Below are 18,166 nucleotides of genomic sequence, written 5' to 3' on the forward strand. Positions count from 1 at the left end.
CAAACCTGGGTCTTCATGCATGCTAATCAAGCACTGTATCACTAGGCCAAACTCCCAGCCCTTTCTTCCTTTATCCCTCCACCAAGTATCGAACTGTGAATACTCTGCAGAGCAGCATTAAAGGGAATGTTGTGACAACAGTCCTCCACTTGGCTCTCAGGAAATTTTTTCTGTTCACAGATAACAGTCGGTGTATATGACCCCTGTAACTTAGCCCAGTACCCTGGATGGCCTTTGAGGAACTTTTTGGTCCTAGCAGCCCACAAATGGTATTTACAAGAGTGTGTGTTTCTGTGTCTGTCTGTCTGTCTGTGTATGGGTTTTCAATAATGGGTCTGCCTATGTCTATATTTCTCTCTTCTCAAAAGTATTTTTTTCCATTGTTGGCATAGAATCAGAAAATAAATCAATATCTCAGTTGTGATCCAATTTCCACCCCTGGTGAGCTCTTAAGTCACCAAAGAAATAACAAACCCCAAAACCCTAATGAGATCTAGCCACATACCCCCTCAAGTGACCTAGCCAAGTGTTACCAAAGACCTGGGACAGCTGAAACTCTTGGAAGCTGCTGCAGAAATGTTGACATAGTCTGCCAGAGCTAAAAATACCTGGTGCAGTGTGTTAGGTAGATACCGGCAGAACCTAGCAGGCACTGGCTTAGCAGAGGCATTCTTGTAAGCCCTAAACTGGGAATCAGCCCGTGTGCTTCCACAGCAGAATAGGTGGTAAATCATGGCAAGCCCTCCTTTAGCCAATCTGCACCTGGATGGCTTTCAGACCATAATGTTGAGAGACAGAAATAAGCAGGACCCAAAAGAATACAATTTATGATTATGACTTGCAACACTTACAAACTCTGAGGACAGAGAGGATGGGCTGATAGCTACTCTGAGGAGGGACCACCGAAAGAACTTGTGGGACTAGCTCATTTATGCTTAGGAATTGAGCATTTTTCTTTGTTCCTGCTTCACTAAAGTAAAAACATTTACTTCAGAATACAAAGGCAGACAAAGTATAGATTGTCCCTCAAGGAGACTATCTGTCTCTTTCCAGTGGGGCTCCTAACCACTGGTCAAGTGGTTCATGAAATGCAGGGGCAGAAGGCCTGTAAAGGTTCTTGTTCAATACCTTGGAAGCACTTGTTTCTTGCATTTTGAAGCTTCACTTTCAGAATTACTTTTCTGCAATGTGATTGCTGTATAAAATCCACCTAGAGAGAAATCCCAGTCAATTCAGCTGGTTCTAATTACTTGGGTGGGGGACACAAGCGTGCTATGCTGAGAATCTCCGGGAAGTTAAGGCCATCCCTCTCCTGAGGCTGTCAGGTGAGATCACAGTGCATCTCTGCAGCTGGGATTCTGAAGTACTTATGTGGTCTCTCTCTTTTCCTTCCTTAACACAAAATAAACGCAAATTCTGGGCATGGTGACAGGAGTGGCAGTTTCCAATCTGTTGAAGTCCTTTGCTTCCGTGACCGTACCTTGCAGGGAGCCAGAGACATTGCCCACAGCATCATCTTCGAAGTGAGACTTCCAGAAATGGCATTTAGCCCAGGTAATTTGCCATTCTTTGAGAATGCATGTAATTATCATTTATCGGAAAGCAAGTGAGTTTCGCTCCCTATTCATGGCTTCACAATGGCAGCAGAAGGGAGGAAGAACAGAGCTCCTACCTGACTGCCCCGAGAACTCTGGTTTAGAACAGAGGGCGCTCTGCTATTCAGCTGGGAACAAAGGCAGAGATTGTCATCCCCACATCTGCTCCAGGCAGTTTCTTCTCACTTGATTTTTAATTTCGAGTTACACCTTATCTTCCTTCTTAAAGGAAGGATGGATTATTAATGGGTTTATTTCTTTATGGCACTCCTAAATTGTTCTCACACAGTAACCCAGTTAGCGCTGCACCAAAGGGCAGGTTCCTCACTCCCCATGTAGTAAGCCAGAAACTCTTTGAAGTCCTTCCACACCACTTTGAAGGCCTGTGTGATGTTTTAGCTTCTATCCACATTTTGGAAATATGTTAACTTAGGCTGAGACATTTGTGCATGTATATATCGCAACACACATTTATAATATCTGGACATGGATGCACTTTAATATATAGTTACAGAGTCATAATGCACATACACATTTGAATAAAATCGCCATAATAATATCTACCTCATGATATGTTTTTTGCAAGGAATTTGTATTTTACATAAAAGCTGAAGCACAATGTCCAGCCTATTATGGTGCTTGATCAACAGTATAGTAAGTTCCTATCTCACTGTTTATACCAACATTATGTATACCTCTTTCTAAAATAACTCCTATCTATGTAACTTCTGTGCTTACAGAGGACTGTCACATGTATTGTTAAATTTGTTTCTTGCAATATTTCCCACCCACAGTTCCAAGGCATATTCTTTCTTTAATCTGTGGATGTTCCTTATAGTGTGTATGTGCGTGCGCATGTGTGTGGGGTGGGGGGAGAGAGGGAGAGGGAGACATCTTAGGACTCAGGGTGTAGCTCTAGTGGCAGAACGCTTACCTAGAAAGCAAGTGGCCCTAAATTCAGATTTCAGCACCACACACACACACACTCCATTGTGCGCATCTGTATATATGTATACACATCACAACTTAGAGCTGAGTGTAGATCAAGTGGTAGGCCTTGATTTCAAATTATGGTAACACCAAAAATATAAAGAGCAGAAGTCAAAAGGACCAAGGATTGGTTTAGATAATTTTTTTTTTTTTTTTTTGGTGGGTCATGGGGCTTGAATTCTGGGCCTGGGTGCTGTCCCTGATCTCTTCACCTCAAGGCTACAGCCCTACCCCTTGAGCCACAGCCCCACTTCACATTTGTTAGAGATTCATTGGAGATAAGAGTCTCACGTTCTTTAGTGCCCAGGTTGGCTTTGAACCACCATCTGCAGATCTCAGCCTCCTGAGTAGTTAGGGTCACAGGCGTGAGCCACTGCGCCTGGGTTGGATAACATTTTATCAGTGTCTGTGCCTTGAAATGGTAAATAGAGGAAGTTGTTCACTCTGTTATGTGCTTTTTTCAAGAAATATATTGCTTTTCTGCTGTTTCAATGATTTGTGTTTGATATAGCGCCCTCTGCTGGTACATTTTAAAATAGCCTGCATGTGTTTGCTTTTTATTAAATCACAGCTTGGGCATGGGGTGAGAGTTAAGTTAAAGTGAAGCATGAGTGGTCTCTATCCCTACCCACCACCAAGCCCCTTTCACAAGTCCCCCACCAGAACCTGCCCACCATTATGAAAACTAATCACTGACTTGCACGTTAGCCATGTTGCCCACCAGTGTGGCTCATACCTCATCTGCCCTGAGAACCTGGGAGCGCTGCACATTTCCAGTCATTTCTTCAAAGCATCTTCTTTGGGCTTGATATTGAATGTAGAATACTTTAGGAATGTTTTAGAATGTTTAGGAAAGGCCCCCTTTTCTTCTGTTTTTCCTGCAAATGAGTGAGTTTCCTCTTAGCTGCAAAGAAAATTTTAAATAAAACTTTTATAGAGACTTTCCCCGTATCACAACATGAGCCAAAGATATTCACGTAATAATTTTTTTTTTTTGTGGGTCATGGGGCTTGAACTCTGGGCCTGGGTGTTGTCCCTGAGCTCTTTAGCTCAAAGCTACTGCCCTACCCCTGAGCCACAGGGCCACTCCCCATTTACTAGTGATTAATTGGAGATAAGAGTCTCAGGGTCTTTAGTACCCCAGTTGGCTTTGAACCTCGATTGGCTGGCTTTGAACCTCAATCGTCAGGTCTCAGCCTCCTGAATAGCTAGGATAACAGGTGTGAGCCACCACACCCAGCATGTGATAGTATTTTTAATACAGCTGTGCTCTGCATAACAGAGTTTTATAGACAAAGCCTGCATGTGCTGTGGTCGCAAGGGCAAGGGCTCCGTAGCAGGAGCTGAAAGAGAGCAGGGGAGAAAGGGTTGTCAGGGAAGGGGAATTTCTGAGTGAATGAAGAGGTGGTTACATTGCTCTGTGATCTGTGGGCACACAGCTGCTCAGGGACTGGTGAGGTGGGGGGAAAATGGGGGTATCCTGGATGCAAAGGTTCAGATCCCAGCAGGAGCTTCAGTGGAAGGTGAGCTGAGTCATGTCTGCTCATCTTGCCTCGGTGAGCCCTTCTGCCGGGTCATGCCTGCACCAAGTGGGACTTCTAATAGTGGTAGAAGTTGGTGCATGTCGGGCTCAGCTTAGGCTGAGTGCTGTTTCAGAAACTCATGTGGAGGATGTTGTGCTTGCACTCAATGGTCCCAGCAACTGAGGAAGATGAGGACCCAGGCCCCCCAGGATCCCCAACCAAAAGCTTACTGATGCACAGGAAACTGTGAATATTGACTGTTTTGAAACTGACTGCTTCATTTTCTTCTTTCCTCTTTTATTAAACTCAGTGTTTTATTTGCCTTAAGATTGTCCTAAAGCGGTCGGCTGGGAAAAGAACCAGAAAGGCGGCATGGGGCCGAGGATGGTGAACCTCAGCGAATGTATGGACCCCAAGAGGTGAGCTTCCTGGGTGCTCGGTTCTCCAGGGAGCTTCCATAACTCGCTTCGCATCGGGTTGCCAGGCTGAGCCTCGCCCTGACACTCCATCCAGGGGGAGCCCTTCTGCTGTGTGCTCTCCACTCAGCTAAGTGTGCTGTGAGAAGCAGTACAATAGTGGATAGAGGTCCTGAAGACACGCTGTCTGTATGTTATCCTCGATGTCCTTAATGCCCTTGCTTCTTGCTCAGACTATGAGCCATCACCCCTTAGTAACACCTTCTAGCTCATTATTCATGCCTTTATTGGAGGACATTGTAAGAAATACCTCATGGAAGCCAGTGATATATTTAATGGTGACTATTAGCACCCTTTTTAAAATGGAAGACATTTCTGTATTCATCACTTAGACATGGAAGAGCTTTTGTGTGTGTGTGCCAGTCCTGGGGCTTAAACTCAGGGCCTGAGCACTGTCCTTGGACACTTTTTTGCCCAAGGCTAGTGCTCTGCCACTTGAGCCATAGCTTTTTCTGCATATGTGGTACCTTGGAATCTAACCCAGGGCTTTGTGCGTGCTAGCTGAGCACTCTACCACTAGACTACACTACCAACCCTACACGGAAGAACTTTTTTTTTGTTTTTTTTTTGTTTTTTGTGGGTCATGGTACTTGAAACTCTGGGCCTAGGGTACTGACCCTGAGCTCTTCAGCTCAAGGCTACTGCCCTACCCCTTGAGCCATGCCGCCACTTCTGTTTTTCTAGTGGTTAATTGGAGATGAGTCTCACAGACTTTAGTGCCTGGCTGGCTTTGAACTATGATCCTCAGATCTCAGCCTCCTGAATAGCTAGGATTGCAGGCATGAGCCACTGCATCTAACTCATGTTGATGAACAAGAGCATTTGGTGTGTTCTTGTTCATCAACACAACAGCTTAAAAATAGTTGTGTTTCCCTTTTCACCTTGGCTGTTAGGAACTCAGTGTCATATTTATGGCCCGCTACTATCCATTGCAGAGGACTTGGTTGGGACACAATTCATGTGTAAACGTTTTCTTCTCCACATATGCCCTCAAGTTTCATCTTATTTAACCTCTGATTCCAATACCTTGTTTGCTTCTAGAGTTGCTTTATGTCTTTTGGGAAAAGATTGGAACACAAGTGAGTTAACTGACAAAATATAGAAATCTTTTTTCAGGTTGGCTGAGTCATCAGTGGATTTGAATCTCAAATTGATGTGTTGGAGATTGGTTCCTACCTTAGACCTAGACAAGGTTGTGTCTGTCAAATGTCTGCTGCTGGGAGCCGGTACCTTGGGTTGTAATGTGGCTAGGACGCTGATGGTAAGTAAATTTTCAGGCCATGTCAGGTTTTCAAACTAAGGCTGGTCCTGGTGTTTTATAGGATGTGTTTACCTTTCCTCTCCTTCATTCCCTTCTTCCTTTCTTTTTATCTTTTCCCTCCTCCTCTTCCTCTTCCTCCTCTTCTTCTTCCTCTTCCTCTTCTTCCTCCTCCTTCTCCTGCTCTTCCTTCTGCTGCTAATCCTAGGGCTTGAACTCAGGGCCTGGGCTCTGTCCCTGAGCCTCTCTGTGATCAAGGCCAGCACTATACCACTTGAGCCACAGCACCACTTCCAGCCTTTTCTGAGTAGTTTATTGGAGATAAAGAGTCTCATGGAATTCTCTGTCCATGCTGGCTTCAAACCAAGATCCTCATATCTCAGTCTCTTGTATAGCCAGGATTACAGATGTGAGCCATCAGAGCCCAGGTCCTTTTATCTTTTCTTACCATGTAGGCACCTGTTCTTATATTGTCAGGTGGTAACAAAGTCTTTCCCATTCTCATTCCAAGCCCTATTTTCCCAGAATTAAGCAGACTATCACCTTCTCACATGTTATGCCAAGCATACGTAAACACACAGAGGAACCTTTCACATCTTCATCTTCACTGTTGTCTACCTGTTGGTATTTACAAAAACTAGATCATGTCACACTACTCAAGGAAAGCTCCTGTCTATCTTAAGCTTGTGGAATATTTCAGGTCACCTTCCCTTCCTCTCACTGCCCAGTATGTACCCAGACCACCTTCCCTGTTCTCTTCTCTGGAATGCCAGACTACTCCAGAAGTAAATATGCCCAAATCCAACACAAGCGACTGTTTGGTTCCTACTTTTGCATCTTCCTTGGTAGTTTGCTTAGCTGCTGCAACAGGGTTTTAATGAGCCAAAAAGTCACACAAGAAGACTATGAAAAGATGGGGGCTAGCCTGTTATCTTCAACCCTAGAAAGTAATCTGGAGTCTTCACTGAATACCCCCTTGAAACTGTCTGAATCTCCCAACTGCTTAGGGAAAGGTACTGAAGCAAGAGATCACAAGTAACAGGTCTTAGCAGGGCTTTACCTCCATCACTGAACTGTGTCCCTTAGTATCTGCCAGGCTGATTCTAGGTCCTCTGTGAGTATCAAATCCCTTTTGCTCCAGACCCTTACTTAAAATGACCCAGTGCTTCATAAAACCCATGCACATCCTTCCACATGCCTTCACCAGCTCTGGACTACTTAGAATGATATAAATATTACATAAACATTTAAACTATAATGTTCAGGGGATAAAAAGAAAAGTCCACACATGCTCAGTACAGCCCCAAGTTTTTTGTTTGTTTGTTTGTTTTTTGGTTTGTTTTTGTTTTCCCCATTCACATTTAGCTCCTGGCAGCTACAGAGGGGGACAGGACGGGGCACATTTCTAATCTGCTGGGGTACACATCCCCACCCCAAAGGAGGCATCGTCATTAGGGTGCAGTGTTGAATGTTTCATTCTCACATCCCAGTACAATGTGTGATTTTTAGACAAATCATACATCGTTCCTATGGGTTAATTTTTATATCGGCGACACAAAATGGCTAAGAATTTGAGAATAGATTTTTGCAATTCCCGTCCAACTTTAAAACTATGTGCTTTTATAAAACCTTATAGGTGATATAATTGAAGTATATAATATCATAAAAAATGATTTATGAGGGGGGCCGGGAGTTTGGCCTAGTGGTATAGTGCTTGCCTAGCATGCACGAAGACCTGGGTTCAATTCCTCGGTACCACATACATAGAAAAAAGCTGGAAGTGGTGCTGAGGCTCAAGTGGTAGAGCTCTAGCCTTAAGAAAGTCCAAGGACAGGGCTCATGCCCTGAGCTCAAGCCCAGGACTGGCAAAAAAAAAAAAAATGATTTATGAGAGCACAGACCTATCCCCACATGTTCAGTTATTAATAAAGCTGCTTAGAGAAACATTACAGAATATTCTGCATTATTATGTAGTGGGACAGACTTATTAATCAATTTTTCTGATGAGTTCATTGAGGCCTTAGGTGATCTTTGAGAGGAGTTGTTATATAGACTTAATTACTCAAGATCAACCACAGACTTTGGGGGGGTTCTTGCTGATCTTTTAAAACAGTTTCATGTGAAGTTCTCAGGGGATTCATTTTCAAATGTTTGTTTCTGCTACTGTCAAAAATAATGAGAGTAAGTAGATAGACTCATTCTGACATTTCTTAGTCTAGTTACTTCAGGGAACCAGGCACTAGGTTTATAATTATTTCATCTTTTAGAGGAAATTGACATTCAGTGTATCAAAAACTGAATTTGTACAATTCAATTCTTGAGGTTTCCTGTGTTTTGCAGTTCTCCAGCTGCTCAAAAGCAAAACCCATTCTAGGGATTTCAAGAGAGATGCCCTGTGAGATGTTGGGCAGAGACACACCATGGTGTTGTTTCCATGCAGGGTTGGGGTGTCAGACATATCACCTTTGTGGACAACGCCAAGATCTCCTACTCTAATCCTGTGAGACAGCCTCTCTATGAATTTGAAGACTGCCTGGCAGGTGGGAAGCCCAAGGCCCTGGCTGCAGCAAACCGGCTCCAGAAAATATTCCCCGGAGTGGTACGTTGACACTTTGGTGAACACCCGCAGGCTTTTCCTGTGCCTATAAACATTTATGACTTAGAGAATGAGGCTCTGTGGTATTGGTGATTTATGGTCAGACTTGACACATATCATTTCCTACCAGAGACTCACCATATGGTTAAACTGTGTACCTCACTTCAGTGGTAGGAGGTAGAGGGGTTGCTCAGGACCCATAGGGTCCTGGGTTCCATCTCTAGCCATGGAAAAACCAAACGAAAGATAGCTCTCATAAATCTGATGTAATGAAACAAATATATGTGTGCTTTTAGATCTCCCCTGGCTCATAGTGCTTGTAGTGTCCAGATGTGGGTTAGTAATGTTCTTTAGTCATCAGACTGCTTGTTAGTTACTTAATACAGGCTTAGAAATGAGATTGAATGCATGTGTCTATATAGAAGAAAGATGGTAGAACTTGAAGGTTCTTCTCTAGCTCCTTATTTCTGATTTATATCCTTTATTTTAGAAACACCAGCTAATAAGAAATAAGTCATTCACCTCATTTGATTCAGAATCTTAAGTTGCTTTGAGGTCATCCAGCAAAAAGAGTCTACATGTTGAATCTTCATCAGTTTGTCTGGCAGGAGTCAGATGAGATTTCTTCAAAGCATCTGCTTGTTTCTAGAATTGTAGAAGAGGCTCTCAGCCGTAGCCAGGAGACTTTTCTGACATCTCTCCCTTTAGCCAGCTAACACTGAGCCATCTGTTTTCAGAAGTTTGTGTTGTAGAAAGTGTTGTTACTGGCATTGTTCATGTCATCAGTATTCCCAAGGGGCAGCATTTATTGGGTTTAATTCAGTAGTATTGATTGAGTACCCACTCCTCCCCAGGGAAGAAACAAAGTAAGTTACAACCCTGCTGCTGAGGAGCCATGATGGCTGTCTGGCTGCCCCAATTTTGCAGATCAAAAAGTCCCCATACCCCAGTTGCACACTGGAAATTTTATTCTGTGTTTGGCTGGACTCAAGGCTTTCTATCAGCCTCTAACCTGCACTGTGTGTGAGAGTGTTTCATAGCAAAGGTTAAAGAGTTTTCACAATCAGCTGGGTTTGACTTTTCTTAGGGCAACAGATGGAAAGCCACAAGAGTGTAGGGAGGGGTGACGGTGCCTGTTCAGATCTACAGCTCAACCTCCACACAGTGCAGCACTTGCCAGAGAAGTCATAGGCCTTGTCTAATGCCAGGAGGCTGGTCAGCATGCTCTGCTTTCCCAATGGGAGGTACTGCAGAGTCATATGGAAGAGGGCCTGGGTCTGTAATTCTGCTTAAGCAAGGAAGGGCATGGTTGAAGAGAATTACCAATTCCTCTCAGGGTCTATTCTGACAGGACTTTGAATCTGAGTTCTGACACTTAATACTTGCCCGAACTGTTGTTTAGTCAACTCTTAGCCCTTGTCTGTGACCCAGAGCAGTTCCTTCTCTTTGCTTATTCTGTTACTCTATTACTCACTTTTTAGATTACTTACTTAAGGGTACTAGGTTAAAAGAGCCAGCATGGAACATATAATTTGGTGAAGGAGATGATTCTTAATAAAGAACTTCCCAAATATTTATGATTGTCATGTAGGACATGGACCTGGATCTCAGTTTCATGGTCATGTACAACAGATTGGCTTGAGCTAGATTGAGGATGGACAGACAGATGGGAGGAATATTTATCTCAGTGTATTTCCCACAGTTGTATTCTAGCCTAGGCCAAATCTGGGGAGCCCAGTGATATTCCTTGTCTTGCTGCACTGGGGAAGAGGTTAGAAGAGTTCACAGCAACAGATGACAGCTGCTTGCTGGAAAGAGTAGAGACATAATGGAGCTGTGCAATCAGGGTTCCAGAAAACTGCCTTGGAGCTGCTTAAGCCACTGACCAAAGCCATTCTCAGGCACAGCTTTGTAAACTGGGAGTGAGAGGAGGTATAGGGGGGAGGGGGAAATCCAACAAACCAGGGAGCTGTGAGCAGAGAAGAGATTCCAGGTCTCACATGGGTTTAGAACCACTGGAGCCCCAAACACTCAGGGTGGAGAGGCCTCCTAGAGTGACAGCCCAGAAGACCATGGAACTGAAGATAAAAGCCTGTACTGTAACGGTTCTCAGTGATCTTGTGACAGGCAAATACTTCTTAGGACACTCCACCAAAAGATAGCTCAAGGAGGATGTTTCTTGGAGGGCACTGATAGGGTAAAGAGAAGCAATAGCATTGTGCACAGAGATTTCTGCTTGTAAGTGCCATACTTAGTGTTGGTAGCTGTGAGGAAGCATAGGCTCTGAGATCTCACCTGCACCTTGCTTCAGACACAAATGTACCTTGTATTTTCCCAGAATGCCAGAGGGTTCAACATGAGCATCCCCATGCCAGGACATCCTGTGAACTTCTCTAGTGTCACCTTGGAGCAAGCTCACAGGGATGTGGAACAGCTGGAACAGCTAATCCAGAGCCATGACGTTATCTTCTTGTTGATGGACACAAGGGAGAGCCGGTGGCTTCCTACTGTCATTGCTGCAAGCAAGAGGAAGGTAGGGTGTGGAACCTGGGTGCTCTTTCTCTCTGACTGTAACTTCACCCACCCCATCCCAAGTGAAGAGGTGGTCCCCAGAAAGAGGAGACTCGTGTGACCTTGTAATCCTGTACCAAAGGGGCTTCCACCAAGACTGGCCCTGCCTCTCACCATTCCCCAGTTTAGTTCACCATTGAATTTTTCTAATATCCTATGATTTATTCAAGGGCCAGCAGTATTAAATGGTTAACTAAATCATGATGTACACACATGATAGAGTTTTCAAAGAATTTTAATAATATAGAAAATACTATAGTATGTTTCATAAGATATAATATTAACACACTTCTATCAGTTACATTAATATATTAACACATACACCAAAATGCACACTTGTGTTTGTCTGTCTGCCTACTAGACCAGGGAGAAAGAGAGCAAGAAGGGAAGCAGGGGAGGGAAGGGGGAAGACCTAAGTGGAGAAAGAACATGAAGAAAATCCCTTTTGTTCCAAACTGTTCGTGGTAATTATGTGAGCTGGATGTCATGACTTATTTTTGTTTTCTATTGTTTTTTCTTCATTCTTTAATCATATGTATATGATAAAATCTGAGAGAATAACAAATGACCACTGGGGGGGAAAAATCCTGTCTTTAAAACCTATGTGGTAGAATTGGAGGCATGGCTCACTTAGAAGAGTACTAGCCAATGAGTTAAAGCATCGGGTACCAAATTTGAGTCCTGGTCTCAGACCTAAAAGAGAAATAAAAAAATATGGTCCGGGAGTTTGGCCTAGTGGTAGAGTGCTTGCCTAGCATGCACGAAGACCCGGGTTCGATTCCTCGGTAACACATGCATAGGAAAAAGCTGGAAGTGGTGCTGAGGCTCAAGTGGTAGAGCTCTAGCCTTGAGAAAGTCCAAGGACAGTGCTCATGCCCTGAGCTCAAGCCCAGGACTGGCAAAAAATAAAATAAAATAATCTATGTGGTACCAGGGGCAGGGGCTCAACGTCTATCATCCTGGTTACTTGCATATCAAGAGAGGTGGAGGGTACTGATTTGGAGCCAGCCAGGGCATAAAAGTTTGCAAGATTCTATCTCAATGAAAAAGGCTGGGTGTGAAAAGTGGGTACGGCAGCATGCCTTTCATCCCGACTGTGAAGAAATAAAGTAGAAGAACCCTAGTCCAGGAAAGAAAACTGAGACACCACCTAAAAAACAACTAAAGCAGAAAGGGCAGAAGGAGTCGAGTCAGTGGTAGAGCACCTGTCTTAGTTAGTGCAAGTCCCCTAGTTCAAACTCCACCACTGCCATCAACAGATCTGTGTTGTACTAGTTTGTGTTGATGTGCACTTGTTTTTCCAGCACTTGGGAGGCTAAGGTAGGAGCATCGTGAGTTCATGGGTGAGCAATTCATAGCAAGATCATGACTCAAAAAGAAAACCTATGTAGAGAGGTATGTGCCTTAAATCTCAGTAAAGCTGTTGTAACTGTGGACATGACATTTCCCTGCAAATGACATGATATTATTGTTTCTGATGAATGGGCACAATTCCATTGTGTATATGTACCACATTTCTTGGCCCACTCTTATGGAACATCTGGGCTGTTTGTATAAGTTGAACACTGTGAATAGTACAGCAGCGAATGTACGTGTGCAAGTATACACATACTTTTAGCAGCTTAGTGACTTTGGGCCACCTAGAGAGCAAACCTTCCTAGCTTTCAGGAGCCTCATCTATCAGTAGGTGATATTCTCAGGGAGTTTTGTGTGGTTTAGGTTTTGTTTGTTTGTTGTTGTTGTTGAGATGGAGTTTGAACGCAGGACCCCACACTTTCTAGGCAATTGCTCTGTCACTGTGCCCTTTTCTCTACTGGTCACACTTTTTACCCAGGGCTTGTGTCTGGACTGTGATCAGCCTGTTTTACACTTTGTTGCTTTGGAATGACAGCCATATGCCACCATACCCAGCTTCTTCCATTGAGATGTCATCTCACAGACTTATGCCTTGGCTGGTTAGTTCATAGGCAGGATGTCCAGTGCCCAGATACTTACTGAGAAGGGATCTTGCACCCAACTGATCTTGGCTGGCCCCAACCAGGATCCTCTCCATCTTAGCCTCTTAAATAGCTAGAACTACAGGCATGAATTACCAGCACCAGACTAAAAGGGAGTTTTAAATGAAATGAATGAGATAGTTTATGTTGACAATTTGTCAGATTCTTTTTGTACTTTATAATCTCTCAGTATTGAAGAGCCTTGACCAGCATTAATATTAGAGTCTAGTTACAGTCCCATGCAAAAACTTAACTTTAAAAATTAACCACATAGGAAATTACCCATGGCTTAGAATAGATTTTTCTTAACTCTCTTCTTTTATTCCTTGAAATCTGCAGCTGGTCATCAATGCTGCCTTAGGATTTGACACATTTGTTGTCATGAGACATGGCCTGAAGAAACCAAAGCAGCAGGGAGCCGGGGACTTGTGCCCAGGACACCCTGGGGCATCTGCTGACCTCCTGGGATCCTCACTTTTTGCCAACATCCCTGGTTACAAACTTGGCTGCTATTTCTGCAATGATGTGGTAGCCCCAGGAGATGTAAGTGAATTTCTTTATGGTTCCAAATACTTTTCGATTTCTTGTGCACTGAGCAAGAGAGACCCAGCTCTTTTGTTGCTGTTCAAATACTGTCTTTTAAGAAAGAGAAGGCTTCTCAAGTTTGGTAATGGCATTGTCACCCTGTGAGGCAAAGCCTGATTGGCATCCTCATTTGTATAAATGGAGCTGCCAAGCATGGGGGCGGGGGGATGGGGAGGACTGAATGAGGAGAACATGGCAGCTGAGACAAATTCCAGGTAGGTGTGCCTTGCCTCCTGTGCTGTCTTCAACACGAGGAGTCCAAATACCCAGGTTCTGGTCCTGTCCCCAACACTGCCTCCCAGGACATTCTATGTATTTTCTCTGTACTCTGGCTCTGAAGAGTGGGAGTGGGGGACATGTTCTCAAATTCAGTGACAGTGCAGGGTGCTAGGTGACTTTGAGTCTTAAGTAAACAAGGGCTCATTCTCAGTCTACGTAAGTCCTGCAGATACAGTCGGGATTCTCTGTGTATAGATATGATGAAGTGGGAAATGAAAAGGAAGTTTGGGGAAAAGAAGTAGAGAGGACAGGGGAAAATGACGGAAATGGTGACTGATCAAGAAGCCCTAGACACATAAATGGACATGCTAATTTGTAACCCCCATGCATAACCATTTGGAGTTTAAAAAAAAATATCCTGTGCAATAATACTTAAACTAAAAGACTGCTTTGTCTAAAATCCCATCTCTAACTGGTCTCTTGTATTTTATCTGACAACCTAGAGAGGGACTGCTGCCCTGTCAGCTCACAGGGCCAGGTAGATCAAGAGTGAGAGTGCCTTAAAGAAGGACCCACTGTGTGCCTGCTGTATGCCCGCTGTGTGCCTGTGCTCCCTCCAGTTTACAGGACTGATCAGTACATCGAGCCCAGAGAAGAGATGCCAGAGCAGAGACTGTTTATGCTTCTTCCTTCTGTTCACCCATTCTCTTAAAATGTGGTCGTTAGAAACCATGTCTTTTCTTGAATGGCTGGCTTTTTTGTCTTCCCAATGCATATTTAAACAAACAACAACAAAAAAAATGCTGACCTTCCTCCTGTGTGAGGTGGGCTGCTTGATATTCTCCTTCATGGGCTTAAATCTACAGCTGGCTCTGTTTCTTTGTTACTGCACAAGGAGGCTTCGGGTCCATTGCAGTAGCAATGTCTTTTGGTAAGGCAAAGTTTTTCCAGCTATCCCTGACAACCTCTGACTTTGTTCAGAGTTAGGTTAGGATTTCTTTGGTTGACCCAGGGAAGCTGGGCTGTAGCCAACACATTTGCAGTGAAGCTCTTGGATCACACTCAATGTGGTGAGGTGTCCACACTGTGAGATCCAGGGCTGCAGGTAGCAGATCCTGGCAGGCCATGCTGAGGAGTTACTTCAGTTAGAAAGGCAGGGCAGAATTGAGGCACTTCGTTGATGGTCCTCTGTCTTAGATTGCTTAACGTACTTACCCTTTTCAGCCTATTGCCTCATTTAATTACTGAGACTGTGTAATTTATTTATCTTGATCCTCTTAAGAAGTGATAGTGTTTGAGGCTGGTTGCTCTTTGCTAACAATGAGCATCTGTTGTCTTTTAAAACTTCACCATGGAGGAGTTTGGGGCTCAGAGGTAGGGACTAGACCTGAAGCATGTGTCAGTGATTGTTTCTCTGCAGTCAACCAGAGACCGGACCTTGGACCAACAGTGCACCGTGAGTCGTCCAGGCCTGGCCACAATTGCAGGAGCACTGGCAGTGGAGCTGATGGTTTCTGTCCTGCAGCATCCAGAAGGGTGAGTTGGCTACTCGGAGATGTGTACTTAGACAAAGAAAGCTTCCATTGGCAGTGTCTCCACAGGTCTTTTCTCAGTTGGACTTTTCTGAGAATTTTGATGCTCTTCTATACTCAGAAATGACTAAGAAGCAGGGTACCAGTGGCTCACACCTATAATCCTTACCATTTAGGAGGTTAAGGTCTGAGGATCATGGTTTGAAGCCAGCCTAGACAGGAAAACCCATCTTTATCTCCAGTAAACTGCCAAAAAGCCAGAAGTGGAGCTCTGTGAGTCAGATGGTAGAGTACTAGCCTTGGGCAGAAAAGCTCAATGACCAGTGTACAGATCCTGAGTTCAAGACTCAGGACTACTCAAATAAAATAAAATCGGATCCAGTTCTTTAGCCAGTAAGAAATTGCTATGGGATCTTTAGGGTTATTCTTGCAACCTTTTTGTATTCTCCTAGAGTCTGGCAATTGAAGTTCAGAAGAGTAAACATTTTCAGGGACCTGACGACCTTCCTGCTTTACATCTGTTTTGATTTTCTTAATTCTGTCATTGGAAAGGACATACCATAATCACTAATGTTAGCAACTGTACAGTGTGATAGAGGCCTATGTTTGGTGATTTAGCTAGACAAGTCTTTAGCATTCTTTTGCAGCCCTGCAGACAGTCTAGAACTAGTATAAAAGCTCTACTATGCCACTGGGGAATTGAATGTCTTCTTTTTTTTTAACTTTATTTTTCTTTTTGGTTGCATTGAGGCTTGAACTCAAGGCCTTTTGCTTGCTCAGCATGATTGCTGAGCTGATGCTTTCCCACTGAGCCTCGCCTCCAGCCCTGCTTTTTCCTACTTATCTTGGAGAAGGAGTCTCATGGATTTTTCTTCCCCTGCAAAGTTGGAACCATGATCCTTTGCATTTCAGTCTCTGGAATAGTTAGGACTATAGATGTGAGCCAGCAGCACTGGCTTGAGTCCTCACTCAGCCACTCTTAGCTTTTCTTCCTTACAGCTGTCACCTTGTGGATATAAGATCTGCACTGCTGTGCATGACATTTTAGAAGGAAGAAATAACCAGAGGATGCAATTTGTGACCTCCTTTTAAAAAGCATTCCTGAAAAACTTAGCCCAGTGATTCTACTCCCCACTGCAAGGAAATACTGGCAAGGGTAGATTTGGGTAAGCCACTTCTGCAAACAGCGCTATGAGAAGCTGCAAGAGGACAGTGGATGCTGGGAATACCCCCAGCAGTGTCCTCACATTTACTTGTTAGCAGTCTGCCTCTCTCCAGTTGCCCTCCTCCAGGGGCTTTCAGCTTAGCCTCTTGTCTGGTTTGAAAGGTGTTGTGTTGCCTTGCACCGCCCATGATTTCTCTTTCCTCTGTGTCTGTAGTGTTGATTTGGTTCAGGCGGTGAAGGTTAGAGCTGGACATGGTGGTGTTCATCTGTAGCCCCAGTTACTTGGGAGGATCTTGTGAGGGTTTGAGGAGAGGAAGGGAGGAGAGAGGAGAAAGAGAAGAAGGAAGAAGTAGATGAGAGAAAGTTTCCTGTTGGGAAAACTCCAATATAAAAAAATGCGTCGTGGTATACTTTTAAGACTATCTGAAGCCCAGTGGCAGTGGCTCACACCTGTAATCCTAGCTACTGCAGAGGCTGAGATCTGAGGATCGCACTCAAAGCCATCCCAGGCAGGAAAGTCTATGAGATTCTTATCTCCATTTAACCACCAAAAAGCCGGAGGAAATGAAGCTGTTGCTCAAGTGGTAAAGCGCAATTCTTGAGGAGAACAAAAAGCTCAGGGACAGTGACCAGGCCCTGAGTTCAAGCCCCAGGATGGGCATGAAAAAAATGAATAAATAAAAAGGTCTATTTGAAGAGTAGGAAGATTGGGTTCATCACCATGCATATTTATTATTCTCCTCCCAGAAAAATGAGTAGTTGGCTAGTGTATGCTACCCAGTAAAGGGCATTTTGGTCTCCCTCCCCATCTCCCAGGGTGCCCTCTAGATGGTGCTCATGTGTGTTCGCCGTTAATGCTGATGAACTGAACAACTCTGATTCCTCCCTTCTGCAGGGGCTATGCCATTGCCAGCAGCAGTGACGACCGCATGAGTGAACCCCCCACCTCTCTGGGACTCGTGCCTCACCAGGTTAGTGGTGTGAGATGAGGCCGATGTCCTGGGCCTGAACCCTCCTATGTTGGGGTTGGCCTGGGTTTACTGTCCTGTCCACCCCGCCTGCTTCTCCCACAACCAGGCTCTCAGTGGGGAGCCCTGTGACCGCCTGGAAGGTGTTCTGTGGGAAGCAGAGAGTGGAAGTCGCAAACACAGAGTGTTGCCAATGCTTGGTGAACGGAACCGAGCATGCTGACTGAGACTTCACTGTGGCATGAAGGAAAGGGGGATGGGCTTGGAATTTCCCAGTCGGGAATTTATCCCCACCCTGCTGTTGTTAAGATGGCTTTCTTCGGCTGAGTCCTGCAGCTTCTGGGGCCTCCGTTCTCTTGTCTGTAAATCAGACAGACCTTATCTGGTAGATGTGAAGACCAGGGATTGATGGGGTGTGTCAGGAAGTGGTATCTGCACTTACATTTCTGTTGCTTGCTATTATTATTGACTCTCTACCCAAATAGGAGAAGCTCAGGAACAAGCACATGGAGGAGTGCTTTCAGAAATAGAGTTTGGGTCCCTATGAAGAAGGTCTCCCTTCAGGGAGGGGAAGAGAAGGGCTGGGATGAGTCCATGCTGCCTCTTCAGTAGCATTCACTCAATGGAGAGGCTTTCCAGTGAGACTTTTATGGCCTGTGACTTAGAGACTGCCCACTTTCAGCGCCTGTTT

General features: G+C 44.5%; 1 protein-coding gene across 1 annotated transcript in view; it reads left to right on the forward strand.

Moving 5' to 3' along the window:
* Window positions 1-18,166, forward strand: part of Atg7 (autophagy related 7) — a 154,752-nt gene that overhangs the window by 38,141 nt on the left and 98,445 nt on the right. The window contains exons 8-16 of the mRNA XM_090323928.1: window positions 181-269; window positions 1,433-1,554; window positions 4,437-4,527; window positions 5,701-5,845; window positions 8,283-8,441; window positions 10,777-10,971; window positions 13,346-13,549; window positions 15,231-15,346; window positions 17,403-17,478. Of these exons, the coding sequence (XP_090180054.1) occupies window positions 181-269; window positions 1,433-1,554; window positions 4,437-4,527; window positions 5,701-5,845; window positions 8,283-8,441; window positions 10,777-10,971; window positions 13,346-13,549; window positions 15,231-15,346; window positions 17,403-17,478 (1,197 nt within the window). The remainder of the gene's footprint in view (window positions 1-180; window positions 270-1,432; window positions 1,555-4,436; window positions 4,528-5,700; window positions 5,846-8,282; window positions 8,442-10,776; window positions 10,972-13,345; window positions 13,550-15,230; window positions 15,347-17,402; window positions 17,479-18,166) is intronic.

Source organism: Megascapheus bottae, chromosome 33 (assembly GCF_031878675.1).
Source record: "Megascapheus bottae isolate mThoBot1 chromosome 33, mThoBot2.hap1, whole genome shotgun sequence".
NCBI classification, from domain to species: domain Eukaryota; kingdom Metazoa; phylum Chordata; class Mammalia; order Rodentia; family Geomyidae; genus Megascapheus; species Megascapheus bottae.